The sequence below is a fragment of the Gadus chalcogrammus genome, chromosome 8, assembly GCF_026213295.1.
Source record: "Gadus chalcogrammus isolate NIFS_2021 chromosome 8, NIFS_Gcha_1.0, whole genome shotgun sequence".
NCBI lineage: Eukaryota > Metazoa > Chordata > Actinopteri > Gadiformes > Gadidae > Gadus > Gadus chalcogrammus.
The window spans coordinates 9,944,032-9,959,144 of record NC_079419.1 but is presented as its reverse complement, the minus strand read 5'-3'; the positions used below and the strand labels follow the sequence as shown (position 1 = coordinate 9,959,144).

The following is a 15,113-nucleotide window of genomic DNA, read 5'->3' as shown; positions in this document are numbered from 1 at the left end:
TATTGTCCGATTTCTGGGTCTGGACGGCGGTCTCTGATCCGGAGTCAGGTCAGATCTCTGGGTCTGGATGCTGGTCTCTGATCCGGAGTCAGCTCAGATCTCTGGAAGCTTGTTTCTGATCCGGGGAATGGACCACAAACCACCGCTGTGCTGCTGTCGGTTATTGTTTAATATCTAATTGAATGTAACATTCTTTATGGCAGTCCTGGTTCTTCTTCCACCCCTTGGATTTGTAGCCTCTTGCTGTTGTTTGAAGACATCTTCGAACTGTTAACAGACTAGGTGGAGCCATGAGGCGGGTCCGCTAGGCCGGGTCAGACCGGTTCCACACAACTTAAAGGTCCCATGACATGCCACCAGGTGTGAGTGTGATTAGCTGTTACAAGCCGTTTTGAAGATCTGACTCTTATGACATCGCAAGTGGGCGTGTCCACCTAGATGTGTGACGGATAGATGAGCAACGTTTGCTACAGTCCACTGGGTAGGCTGGTAGACTGATCTATCCAGCGCACATCTAGGTGGACACGCCTACTTGTGATGTCATAAGAGACCGATTTTCAAAACGTCTTGTAACGGCTAATGACACTCACACCTGGTGGCATGTCATGGGACCTTTAAAATCAAAGGGTCGGTTGTTTGTACCAGTGTGAAATTCTCTGTTGAGCTTCCGAAAACCTGTTTTATTTTTCCTTCCCGACCCAGGAAGAACTGGTTCATTCCGGTGCCTTAGCACGAGGCTGATGACAGGCGTTAAAATGGCGGCGCGAGTAGCAGAGATACGACGTGAATGTGACTTTGTCGGTGGGCCATCTATCAATGGCTATTGAATGTAACATGAATGTAATGTATAAAGGAAGTTTATATTCAGAGAGGAAGATTCCTGGTTCTTCACCTCGTACAAATGTCCTGAGCTTACAAATGACTGGAGAACCTTATTGTAAGACATTAACGTAGGGCATTTAGCAGACGCTTTTATCCAAAGCGACTTACAATAAGTACATTTGTCAGAAGAAAAATAAACAACAATATATCGCCGTCGGTACAGTAAGTACAGTATGTTCATAGAACCAAGTGCCAAGCACTAAGAAGCATGAATGCTACAATCATCTTTGCTTAAATTCCCATACATGAGAATCAGTTGACATATTGCTAATTCAGATCATTCAAACATGATCTGAATTAGCAATTCACATATTTCAGATAGTGCCTTATAATTGTTTTATTGGTAGAACGATAGTTGAAGAAACTATGCGTTTTCACTACAATAAATTCTTTAGTCAGAAACAACAATGTCAGACGAAGGTAAGATGTCCAATACATTTACAATAGTAATATAATGCATATTCGTATTGTACTATTGTACAGGGATGAATGTTCATTGACTGACAACATCTGAAACACAGGGAAGTTGGGAGCCTTGCTCAGACACTTCAACAGTGTTTGCCAAAAGGAACCCCTGATAGCTAGCTAGCCTCCAGATGATAACAACCTCTTCTGTCCAATTCGCTAACTGCTATCATTTTGACTCGACAGTTTCTGTGTGGAAAGGTTAAAGATCGATGCCATTACAATCAGAGAAAGTAGACCCATTTCAAATCCAAGACTACAGACTATACAACTAATATAAAAGCCTATCAAAGAGGTGTCAAGACATGAAGGTTGCCAAAGAAGAAGTTAGTTAACAATCCTAAAGTCAATGGCTGCATCCGAATACTTAGTACATACTATTTCTGTTCAGTGTCTACTACTTGACCGTACTACACTTAACAGTGTAGCACGGTCTACAGCTATGCGTAGAACGCCTCCAGTCCGAACACCGCCGAAACTCCACCGGATGTTTAGAGATGACGTATCTCCCCTCAGATGCCGGCAAAATTACCTTGATAAGTTACCTGTTTACCGTCTGGTCATCGTTGCTATTAAATTAAAATGTTATTAAATTAAAGAAACATTTAATACTTGTACTTACATTTCGATATTTCAAAATTTGCGGGAGCCGCTGTTGGTGGTGTCGGGTCAGCCATCTCTTCTTCGTTCGTTACCAGACTCCGGTTGCATTGTGGGATAGCGTAGTGACCTACCGTTGTATACTGTGGCGGTAGTACGCATTTGGAAACGTTTTCCGTACTACACAATGCGTACTGAGCATTCGGACGCGCTATATTTGTGGCGTACTACAAAATGCATACAATATAGCAGTCAAATATGAGTATTCGGATTCAGCCATAGACAATGTTCACACTCACGACACTATATAATAAGATAATGAAATTTACTTTGTAAAAGTCCATAGAATTGTGAGTGAGTATTTTATTTGGTTCTAAGGTTTACTAGGATCTAGATTATGTCCGTTATTGCATGTGGGCCCAATGGAATAGGCCCCAAGTTTGACCAACCGCTGGTGGCCATTATGAAAAATATCTGCCACGGCCACCAGGGGGCGAGTTTGTGATGGCCCAATATCAAGTTTTGTTCCCAATATATCTATAAACACATCTGACACATTTTGTGCTTATCACAAAATGAAAAATTTCTATGTAATGATGAGCTATGCCGCCCCAATACTAGCAATTGGTGCGCTACATCTTTGATAGTTCACCCCATAGTATCAACACACTGAAAGAGCTTCGCTGTAGCTATCTTGATGCTGATTGGCTTAATAAGCCCCAGGACAGGAGTTATGTGATCGGGAGGCTGAGGAAGGCGGCCTCTATTGGACACTACGGTAAGTTCAGCCTGGACACGATCACTATCGTTTTGCGATAGCTATGCTGTATGGATTCATTCAGAAATAGCGCAACTAACGGTTTGAACAAGAAACGTGAACTATACCGCAGAGTTTAATGAAGCTTCACTAACCCGACAGTAAAGTCCAGTCTTCTTCACCGGGGATTTTGAGTTGAGGTTGTCTTTCTCTTTAGAGTCTGACTGACCAAATCACATGTATTGAATATGGAAGAGAGTTGGTCTTTCAGAACTCCTCTGGTTTGTTTCTATGTAGGTTGGTTTATCTGGTTATTATTATAATGTTTCTGTAGGCATAGGTTCATCCCCCTTCATACCATGTACTATGATTAGTAGTATAAATGATATCAAAAATCGTTTAGATATATTTTAAGATCAAAGTGTGTTGATTTGTTAAATGTTTGAACAAAGCTAAACGGTAAAAAGACAGCTATGCCTTCCTCCTATTGACTTCCAATCTAAAAAATATAATTTTAAAAGTAGAATGTCTTAAAAAAGAAAGAAAGAAAGAAAGAAAGAAAGAAAGAAAGAAAGAAAGAAAGAAAGAAAGAAAGAAAGAAAGAAAGAAAGAAAGAAAGAAAGAAAGAAAGAAAGAAAGAAAGAAAGAAAGAAAGAAAGAAAGCCTATGGCCCTGAGTCACACCAACCAGATTATTCCAAAAATTCTCCTTAAAATAACACAAATTAGGGATATTGTTTCGGGACTTGTATTTATTTACCGGGGATCAGTGAGTCATTGCGACAGTCGTAGAGCATCCCCAGACGGAAGGGCCGGCCCAGTGCTGCCAGCACTACGGTCTTACCACTGTCCACGGCCATCTGAAAACACACACACACACACACACACACACACACACACACACACACACACACACACACACACACACACACACACACACACACACACACACACACACACACACACACACACACACACACAGTAACCCTTCTTAACTCAATTTATTTTAAAAATACAATAACATAACAAAGTTAATTTAAAGATACATTTGTTCAGCAAGCATTAGATATAGAATTGCTACTGAGAAAGAAAATAAGTAACTCTAAAGAAAATGGTTCAATAAACGCAGGGATGAATTATGGATAAATACATTTATATTTTCAGTTTGAAATTGTATGCAGGCCGACGCTGCGGTTAGGCCTAATATCCCTAAAAAAAAACTTTTGTTTTAGGGACTGAAAGGCCTTTTCACACTCACAAAAAAGGGTGGTTCGGGACCCAATCTCTTCTTTCCCCTCATTTTCTTTCTGGGATCACCAGATGTGAGGTGGTATAAAGGAGCAGCTATGCTTGAGTAGCCTTCAACGTACCGCCTGCAATATCCAGCGAACCCCAAGAACTGCAGCACTTCCTTCCGATTCGTTGGCCTCTCCCAGTCCTTAACCCTGCAGATCTTCTCTGGGTCTGTCTTGGGGTGGGGGAGGGGGGAGGGGGGCTAGGCGTCAGTCAGTCAGTCAGTCAGTAAGTCTGACTGACTGTCTGTCTGTCTGGAGAGCGATAGGACTTATCAAATCACCGTGGAGAATGGGTTAGAGCGTTGCAATTACCAGACCTGGTTGCAGTGGAGGGTTACTTTATTCAGTCTCGCTAGTGAAAGGGAAACGTGTGGTTTCCGTAAACAGGAAAACGCGGCAGTACACCCACACCCTGTCCCCGGGGGTCTCTCTCTCTCTCTCTCTCTCTCTCTCTCTCTCTCTCTCTCTCTCTCTCTCTCTCTCTCTCTCTCTCTCTCTCTCTCTCTCTCTCTCTCTCTCTCTCTCTCTCTCTCTCTCTCTCTCTCTCTCTCTCTCTCTCTCTCTCTCTCTCTCTCTCTCTCTCTCTCTCTCTCTGAATGACAAGTCCTTTTGTCATTGTGTATGGATAAGACAGTCAAATTGCCTAGTCATGTTATCAATATAACAGTGTAATCTGGATGGGATGCTCTGATGTAAACTATGGCTAAAGTTTTGAAGACAATTATTGTCAATTGTAAGTTACACCTTAGTGTATTTGGGAGATTGATTGCAAGAGACTGGACAAGATTCACATTTACGCTTTGACTGTTTGTACTTTTTTGACAGACCTTTTCATTGCTAGAAATGTGAACATAGGCCAATCTCCTTAGGCTAAACTGTACATGCATTCCTGTAGGAATTACAGTGCAGTCTTCCTACACCTCCAAACGTTCCTCTCTGTTGGGCCACAAATTCTCATTCTCACGAAGCCTCACTCCTCTTCCTCTTCTTCTCTCTGGCTGTTGACCCCGTCCAATTCCTTGTCTTTCCATTGTCAGACAAGGTCACATTGTGTTGTGCTCCAGCTATACATGTACTTACCAGTTCAAGGTTCATGAGATGCACCTTTGAGCTATTTCAGTAAACTGGTTGATTGTCGGTTGATCTAACACTTCACACATTTCCCTTCTTTAGAGAAAGTCAAGATTCACCTGGTAGCAATTTACCAATTAAGGACAATTTAAGAAAAAAAGTCTAATGGAAATGTATAGAAATATGCCTGACATATTATGACAACTTGTCAACCATTTTGTATGTAAAGACTTATGCAATGAACTAATGCCTAAATGTTGTGGGGGTAAGACAATTCAATAGAAAGTGAGTAGGAAAAAGCAGAGAATTGTACATAGTCATTTGACACTTTTTTGATGCGCACAAGTGACACAATGATGTGAGGATTGAACAGGTAGTTTTGAGAATTTGGGGTCCCAGGGAGACCCCAAACGTCTCTTTTGGGTCTTGAAGTATCATCACGATGACGCATGCCTTTTACTTAAAAGATAATTAAAGATGAACACAATGATCTATGTTGATTTTAAGCCTTTTTATTAGATTATTGACCATTGTTTATTCTAAAATATTATATAAATAATACCAGCGTCATGAACTAAGCTGATATACTTAGACCTTCAGTCATTGAGGCGGAAATTATCATAAGAAAGAGGTTAAAACCATTTCTTGGAAATTGTGTGAAAAATAATGACATGGCCACCCCACCTGGCTGTAGCTCACCCAGCTCAGCTTTAAGAGGCGCGGTAGAGAGACAGAGCTCACATCCTGTTCTAAGTACGCAGCCAAGACAGCCAAGGTAGGTTTTGGTGCTGATTTTGTGCACCCGTTTTGAGCGTTATCGAATGGACCTAATCAGTGGTTATCCGCCCCATAACTAATGTTCGAAATGTGGACCGTAAATGTTGTGGACTTTACTTCAGGTTTCATTGTGATTTATGTTATTACACTGAATCCGGATCGCTTTTAACTCACTTTATTTGCTAAAGTTTCGGGATAATATCTATGAAGCGATAGGTGAATTGTATAGGCACATGTGGAAATCCACTTAGCTGGCCATCTTAGATTAACATGATGACCATCAGACTTTGACTTTGTTTTAAATGTCTTAAGCTTCCCCTTAACTACGAGAACAAGAAGTCCTCTTTCCTGTTTTATTTAATTTCATACCGTGTATTCTCCGTTTAAATCCATGCACCGGACCGTGACGTCCGTACCCATTCGGTTCAATATGAATACATGTATCGTTACACCCCTAGTGTGTGTGTGTGTGTGTGTGTGTGTGTGTGTGTGTGTGTGTGTGTGTGTGTGTGTGTGTGTGTGTGTGTGTGTGTGTGTGTTCTCAGATGGCCGTGGACAGTGATACGACCGTAGTGCTGGCAGCATTGGGCCGGCCCTTCAGTCTGGGGATGCTCTACGACTGTCGCAATGACTCACTGATCCCCGGTAAATAAATACAAGTCCTGAGTCTAACGGACAAGACACAAGATCCCTTATTGTCGTTATTTTAACTTATAACTGATTTATATTTTGGCTGAAATCGATGGCTCTGGCCAAATGGATGTTATAATCATGAATATTAGCTCATATCAGCTCCAATAAACCTGGAAAACCATTTGAAAATGCTTTTCAGTAATGACAGCCAAACCATATCACATAGGTTCATAGGCATAATTGAGACTATTTAATCATATTAATGGCAGAGAATATTAATCTTACGTCGTAACCTCCACCCGTTTCCATAATATTTGCTACAGTCGTGGAAATGCTCTTATGAAGGTAAAATAACTTAATAGCAGAGCATTGAAGCTGATTTAATTCAGCTGGCAGAGAGAGCACACAACACAGCCATCAGTAGCTTGTCTGATCCCTCGCTGAAGCTACATTTCAGAGGCTGGTCTTTTAAACATCAGGGTTGGGGTGTCGGCATGCATTTAACATGAAAGCCCCTACATTCAGGCTGACTAAGATAACACACTGGGACAAAGAAAGTGGCAACGCACATGATAGTGACCAAGATAAAACCTACCTCATTTCCATTTTACAAACCTCAAACTCATTTACAACATTGCACAAGCCTGAATGCCTACAGAAACATTTATTATTATAACCAGATAAACCAACCTGCAAAGAAACAAGCCAGAGGATGGCTTCCCTCAACAGCAAGACAACAGAACAAGTTCTGAAAGACCAACTCTCTTCCATATTCAATACATGTGATTTGGTCAGTCAGACTCTATTGTAAAGTATTAGTGTGAGTGAAAGCAGTGATGTGTTCAGAATATAGACCAGCCTATATCATCCCACATCAGAACAATTCCACACCTTTATTTATTTGTATTTAACCTTTATTTATCCATATCTAACACATTGAGATTCAACAGCTATTTTCAAAGGTGACCCTACAGCCTTCATAGGAAAGCATTTACTTTAAGTAGGAAACCATACACTGATATATAAACAAATATGTTTTTTATGCATTCCTCTGAGCTCGGATTGTGATTTGTTTTCTCTTTGTCTTCTTCTAAAGCTCTGACACTTTGGGACCGGGAAGCCTTAGAGAAAGAAGCAGACGAAAGACCCCAACCCAACAGTGACTTTGCCATAGTTGCATCTGACTCCATCGAAGACAAATCAACTGCATTGAATGTTGAAGCTTCACTCAAAGCCAGTTTTCTGTCTGGACTGGTTGAGATAGAAGGCTCTGCTAAATTCCTCTCAGATTCTAAGATTTCCAGAAATCAGGCTAGAGTGACACTAAAATACAAAACGACCACCAAGTTCAAAGAGCTGTCAATGAATCACATTGGCAGAGGTAATATAAAGCATCCATATGTGTTTGAGTCAGGACAAGCAACACACGTAGTGACAGGAATCCTATATGGGGCACAAGCCTTCTTTGTGTTTGACCGTGAGGTGTCAGAAAAGGAAGATAGGCAAGTCATCGAGGGCAATCTAAAGGTGCTGATCAAGAAGATACCCGCCTTGACGATAGACGGTCAAGGTTCTCTGAACATGGCAGACACGGACATTGCAAATGTTGAGAAGTTCTCCTGCAAGTTCCATGGGGACTTCAACCTTGAAAAACACCCTGTGTCTTTTAAGGAGGCAATAGAAGTCTATCAAAGCCTACCTAAGCTAATGGGAACCAACGGAGCGAATGCTGTGCCTCAGAAGGTCTGGTTAATGCCACTGAAGGCTCTAGATTCTGCTGCTGCTCAACTGGTTCGACAGATAAGTGAACGATTAATCAGGGATGCTCAGAATGTCCTGGAGGACCTCAGTGAGCTGGAAAGGAGAAGCAACGATGCAGAACGATGCACAACAGCCCAGCAATTCCCACAGATTAACAAAAAGTTAAAGGCTTTCAAAGAGCTGGTTTCTCAGCACAAACTGGAATTCCAGAATCATATGGCAAGGAAACTCCCATTGATCAGAGGAGGAGGAGAGGAGGAAAGTGTTCTCGCAAAGATCCTGAAAAAAGTACATTCCTCTCCCTTCAAAAGTGGTGAACTGAATGAGTGGATGGAATGCAAAGAGACAGAAATCAAAATCATCAGCTCTCTGATTGACAAAATGCCCAACATGACGATTGTCACTAATCGAAACACTCTGCACCATGAGATCCACAGTGAAGATGTCAGACATACAGTGTGCTTCGTCTTTACCTCCCTGGAAACCCCAGAGCCATTCCTTTCAGCTCTGTCAAACTACTTGGATGAAACCCAACCAGACGATGTGCCATGTGCTAATGATTTGGAAAATAAACAATGGTTCTTCTCCAATGTAACTTACGAGAAAATAAAGCTCTTCAAAGATTTTGCCGTGGCCAACAAGGAGAACAACAGCGTCAGGTTTCTAACAGCTGCAATAAGAGATGATGAGAAGAAAGGTGCAACTCTCCACCTCTACAAGGATGGATCCTTAGTCAACAACAACTTTGAACCACCTTCGAAGCCAGAGATGATCACAGGTGACGTAACCCATAACAGTGTAACACTGAATATTTCCCCACCTCGATTTGGGTTAACAACTGTCACCCACTACACTGTTGAGTTCTGTGTCGATGGAGATGATATTTGGCATCAACAAATGGAGAGCAAGGCTGGAGATGTCACAGTGTCCGGCTTGAAGATTAATGAAGAGTATAAGTTCAGGTGTAGAGCCAAGTGTGCAGTCGGCCTTGGCCCGGCCTGTGACGATAACGCTTTAATTAAAACCTTACCTACCAGTCCTCCAGAAAAACTACAAGTGGAACGTTATCCTACAGAGTTATCAGTCAGCTGGGAGAAACCATCTGACCTTGGATGTGGAGTGGATATTGAGCATTACATCTTAGAATATGCTGAAGCATCTCCAGAATTTAAACCTGAAGAGTGTATATGGAGCAAACTAACATTCAAAGCCAACGAGTCACAACAAGTCACAGCTATTTCTATGCTGAAGCCTTCAACACGATACACTCTCCAAGTCAGATGTGACTGTGGAGTTGCTGGCCTCGGCAAAGAGAAATCTGTAGTTGTGTGCACAGAAAAGCCACCTGAGGCTGTTAAGAAAGAAGGCAGGAAGATTACAGGACCCCCAGATTCTCTGGACGTTCATACTCTTCCTCTGAAAGCCCAGCCCATAAATGTAGAGGGGTGTGAGCGCTTCATATTTGGAAAAGACTCTGGGAACAAGAACCGCACCATCATGGTTCTAGGAGCCACTGGGGCGGGGAAGTCCACCCTGGTCAACAGGATGATCAACTACATCCTGGGGGTCAAATGGGACGACACCTTTAGATTCAAGTTGGCAGATGAAGGCGCGGCCAAGTCTCAGGCTCACAGCCAGACCTCTGAAGTCACCGTGTACAAGCTCAACCACCGAGAGGGCTTCCAGATCGACTACTCCCTGACTATTGTGGACACACCGGGTTTCGGAGACACAGGAGGCATAGAGAAAGACAGGATGATTAGAAGTCTACAAAGGATTTTCTCAGCTGAACATGGAGTCAGCGAGATTGATGCCATCTGCTTCGTGGCCCAAGCGTCTCTAGCTTGGCTTACACCATTACAGAAATACATCTTTGAATCAGTGCTCTCCATATTTGGCAAAGATGTGGCAGAGAACATCCGGATTTTGGTGACATTTGCAGATGGCACAAAACCTACGGTTCTCGACGCAATCAATGAGTCTGCGGTCCCCTGTCCAAAAGAGAAAGATGGTTTACCAATTCACTTCAAATTCAATAACTCCTTGTTTGCTGACAACAAGGTACTTGGTGCGAACAACAAAAGTGAAGACAATGACGATGATGATGACGATGAAGACGGGGACGGATTTCATAAAAAAAATTGGGACATGGGAACCAACAGCATGAAAAGATTCTTTTCTGCTCTGAATTTCATTGAGACCAAGAGCTTGACCTTAACCAAGGAGGTGCTCAGAAAGAGAGTTGAGCTGGAGAATCTCCAGATTAAGGTGAAATTGGGCTTAGCTAAACTTGTGGCGATTAAGCAAGAATCTGAAATTCTCCAAACACACGAGGCAGCGATCACAGCCAATGAGGAATTTGAGTATGAGGTCATCTTCATGAAACCTGTTCAAGCTGACATTTCCAAAACAGGGAAATACATCACCAACTGTCAGCAATGTGAAAAGACCTGCCACTTTCCCTGCTCCATACCAAACGATGCTGACAAGAGTCGTTGTAGGGTCATGGGACCAGACGGCAACTGCACACAATGTGAGAACAAGTGCCATTGGATGTTGCATTTCAACCAAAAGTATCACTGGGACTACGAACAGGTGACGGAGAAACGGACCTACAAGGACCTGAAAGAAAAGTATGAAAAGGCCTCAGAGAAAGCAATGTCCGTTGTAGATGTCATCAAAAAGATGGAGCTGGAGTACGACCTCCTACAGGAGGAGGTGGTTAGGCTGAAGGAGTGCTCAGCCGAGTGTCTCAACACCCTGAAGGAGATCGCTCTGAAGCCCAATCCACTCTCAACACCTGAATACATTGACCTGATGATAGAGGGAGAGAAGTCAGAAGCCAAGCCTGGCTACCTGGAGCGCATCGAGAAACTACAGCACATGAGGGAGAAGGCGGGGAAGGAAATTATAATGAATAATACATTTTATTTTTGCCGCCTTTACCCAAGGTCTCCTTACATAGAATAAAAAGCATAAGATAACAACAACAAAGCATCAAATAACAGCATCAAACATAATTAAAACCAAACATCGATCACTGGTCACTGTAGTGCAGTCACCAGTCATAGTGAGTATGCAGATTTGGAGGTGGCCAGCGGAGCCAAACTGCTCTAGATGTGGGGGCATGATAGTCCAGCGGTTTGTACCTCTACCAGCGGAAAGGGACTGGGTCCATTTAATAACATGTGCTTGACATATAAAAGCTTTATCTCTGATTTAATAGCAAGGATGCTGTTGATAAAAAAATTAGCAGTAGATAGAAATTAAACATGTTGGGAAAAATGTTTTGTTTTTAAACTTTCTTAGTTTATTGGATATTTGCAGAGTATATTGCATAAAACACTTTATGAGAATGCATTTTTCTAATTAAAATAGAGGCGCTTTCGTCTTTGCTGCACTGGTTTGTTTAGCTCAGATGCTGTGCGCTGACCCCCCCCCCCCCCCCCTTCTCTTCTCGTTAATCTGGACCTGACAACCTGGCTGAGATAACATTGAGTGAGACTTCTGTGACTCGCACACTCTCCCGATGTTGAAATAAAAATATAATGAGGAGTTTAAAACCCTGATTTTGTTTCGGTTGTTCTGCTATTTATATGCTTGGCCGCACTCCCCACTCCAGCTGAAACACAGAGTGTATTGACTTACTGTTTCTTTATTTTTCAAGTTAATTGTGCAAATTCTTATGTGTGCTTTTCACACACTTCAACACATTGGATTATGCCTTTGATGTACTTTCATCATGAGATAAATACATTTCTTCTTATTTTTTAATTCATGGTTTGCTGTGTGTTCTTTGTCAGTAGTTTGTAAATGTAGATGTTATGAATTCATGATGCATTCTTTTTAAGTTTGGGTCCCGGGGAGACCCCATGTGTCTCTTTTGGGTCTCAAAGTGAAAAGGTTTGGAACCCCTGAATTAGAGAAGAACAAAGGCTCTAAAAGAGACTTAAAGCTAATACAATGATCTGTGTTTTAAAAAAATGCCCATTGAATATTCTCAAAAATGTATCCTTTGCAGACTGCCCCTTCTGGTCTGTTTTAACAAGGTCATGAAACCACCAGCAGGAGGCGACAGTCAGAGATAGTTTTTGTGTCAACTTTGTACAACAGACGCTAACATTTATCGGCCCCAGCCACAGCCCTTCATTTTCATGTCAACATAAGGTACAATTTCCCAATTGATATAACACTGTGCGTTTGCGTGTTCCTAACACAACATTAATGAAATAGTGTAAAATATCCAAGACAAAATATTCTCTGGAACAGAAATAATGAACAAATATAAATTACAAAATGTGGCAAAATGTTTAAATGATTAAACCTTATTTGGGACATAAACTGGTTTTGTTTTCCACTTACCCGCCGATCCATTTCCCAGTCCCCATACTTGGCCTACATATCGTTAGTAAGAATGTTTGATTGACCAGGCATGCTAGGCATTGAATGATTAAATTAACAAAAATAATAAATGTGCTCTCTATTTGGCAGCGTAAACATGAACATTAGAAGGGTGAAAATGGGCCTGAGCTTCATGCAACTGTTGGCTAATTTCTCCCCACAAAAGAAGCCCAACGCCAGGGGAGGGTCAGAGTGCCCCTCATCATCATCCTCCTCGTCATCCGCTTATCCGGGGTCGGGTCGCGGGGGGAGCAGCTCAAGCAGGGGGCCCCAGACTTCAGAGGGTCAGAGTGACAGTACGCAATTGGCTGCATGCCCTCGTTACTCTCTCTTCATTGTGTTAAACCAGCCAACCGCGCCAAGGGGAAAAGCCAGCTTGGTGGCTTTTCCCCTTTTATCTCATATTTATGTTAGAAAACCTCAAAGTGAGATTTTCATGCCATGGGACCTTTAAGTAACTGCTTTGACGGGGGTTTAAAATGCCCCACCGACAACTCAACATCCCAGGCGCTGAGTTTCTGGTGATCTTGGCCCGCATATACACATGTAGTATGCCTTTGACAACATTTGTCTATTTAAAACTTAAACCCCTAAAAAGTTTAAAAAAAAAGTAAACCCCTAAAGCAACAGCAACCCTGGCGATCTGGGAAATGCTTTAAGATTTAAGTGTTTTAAGTCTGCATGCATCGACAAGGGCAAAGGTCCGGCCTATCTTCTCCTTCAATACCATGGACCTGATAGAAAACAAGAATGCATTTGTCCTTTTGCAGTAAAAATGATCTGTAAAACGTTTGTTTTGTGGGCAAACCCTGGCTGAAGTCTATGTATCATCGTGTGTAGGCCTACTGCATCTCCCCTCATTTCTCCCATCACACAAGGGAATCTACAGAGGAAAAAACTTAGCCCAACAGCAATCCACAGGAAAAGGATTTTTGTGAAGCATTTTATTATATAGTAATCGTCATGTTGTCTCTACGAAAAAAAGTCCACCCGCTACCCGCAGCATCCAAGACAATCACGTGAAGAACCGCAGAAGAGCCAACACCTTGACGCGTGCACCCTAGTCTTCAACCTATCTGTGACCTGGACCGTAGCAGAACGCGACTGAACAAGGACGGCTACAAATGAGGTGAAAGGAATATTGTACAAGAGGTCAAAGGTCAACAGCGATGGTTCACTGGTCTTGTGTCCTCTAACCGCCCACCCCCCTGGACTTGGCTGTAGTCGGGATCAGTCACTGTGTCTCTTCCACTGTGATGAGCTTACAGCGGCCGGCCACTGGGAGTTTGACTTTTTTTTTTTTTTTTTTTAATTAGCAGGATTTGGACTGGGAATGGTGTGGACTTACTATTTCCAATCCTCCCCAACACTTTTTTTTTATGTTTTATGGAAACTGTCACCTTATTTTAGCGTGTATCTGATTTGTGCAATATCCCAGCACCTTTTTAAAAGGTTGTTTTATTTAGACATGAGTAGCATTTATACAATCTGGTTGGAGTTCGTATCCAGATTGAGAAAGCTGCATGCATGCATTTACAGAAGAGCTGGCCATGGTGAAGCGCTACTCAACCTTGCATCTTGACAAAATTTTTACATTGTGGATCAAATGTAAAATCAAAAGACAACCAATCCAGGCACTCCCTCCAATTACTGGGTGTTGTTAAAATCGTCTTTATTTTATTTATCTTTGATCTCAGTCGAGATGAACTGTACGGTAAGCCAAAAAAAACTAAACATGTTGATGTTCATTACACTACAAACATCTTCAATCGCAGTCTTTAGCAAAAGAAACATGTAGTATATGTATAATAAAGACATACAAAATTGAGAAGATGGTGTTTTCTTATTATTTTCATCCAAACCTCTTAAACAGCGTCATTCGACACTGTTTCTCATCAAAATAAGAGCCTATTCTCTTCTATGATTTAAGTGTGCAAAAATAAAATCGCTTCAATTGTAAAAGTTCAATTTCAATCTGTTTACACATACAATTTCGACTACAACCGATATCTTTCGTAAGAATGTTACTCCTCATCACCAAAGAATGAGTAAAGGAAGATAAAGATCAAAAACCTTTAAATAAAGCATAACGTTGAGACGCCAACAAAGAGCCATTGGAAAACGTTGTGACAATAGTGACACGGTTGGTGAAAACTGTGACAGCGCGGAGGTATAGTTGGTTGAAATGAATCTGTATTGGCTCAAAGTCTGTATTTTATGGACCGGTGTTAAGGAATTTGTCTGAATTTTTCTTTTTAAGAATATGCCAGCCTAGATCCAACAGCCATCCAGCCATCTGCAAAGCAACACACGCTTGCGTTTTCCATTTGAGCTCGAATGCACTGATGATGTAGGTTAGGATATCAGGGGACGACCACAACATTTATCTATGATTTTTTTTTTTTACACACAACTCATCTAAGATCCGTGAACATTAGGGCCCCCTTGTGATTCGGATGTGCAGTTAAGTGC

The 15,113-nt window shown here is 41.9% G+C and overlaps 1 protein-coding gene and 1 long non-coding RNA gene across 2 annotated transcripts; one reads left to right on the top strand and one right to left on the bottom strand.

Annotated features, from left to right (window-relative positions):
• Positions 1–3,230: 3,230 nt before the first annotated feature.
• LOC130388018 (uncharacterized) lies at positions 3,231–4,361 on the bottom strand. The gene is made up of 3 exons (XR_008896369.1): positions 4,316–4,361; positions 3,962–4,171; positions 3,231–3,563 (listed from the first exon to the last, which is right to left on the bottom strand). It is a non-coding gene; the product is annotated as an uncharacterized LOC130388018 (long non-coding RNA).
• Positions 4,362–5,809: 1,448 nt separating this feature from the next.
• On the top strand, positions 5,810–12,004 carry LOC130387125 (uncharacterized). Its single transcript, XM_056596118.1, has 3 exons — positions 5,810–5,844; positions 6,392–6,491; positions 7,576–12,004. The coding sequence occupies exons 2-3, from the start codon at positions 6,392–6,394 to the stop codon at positions 11,208–11,210; spliced, it is 3,735 nt and encodes a 1,244-aa protein (XP_056452093.1). The 5' UTR covers positions 5,810–5,844; the 3' UTR covers positions 11,211–12,004.
• Positions 12,005–15,113: the final 3,109 nt, after the last annotated feature.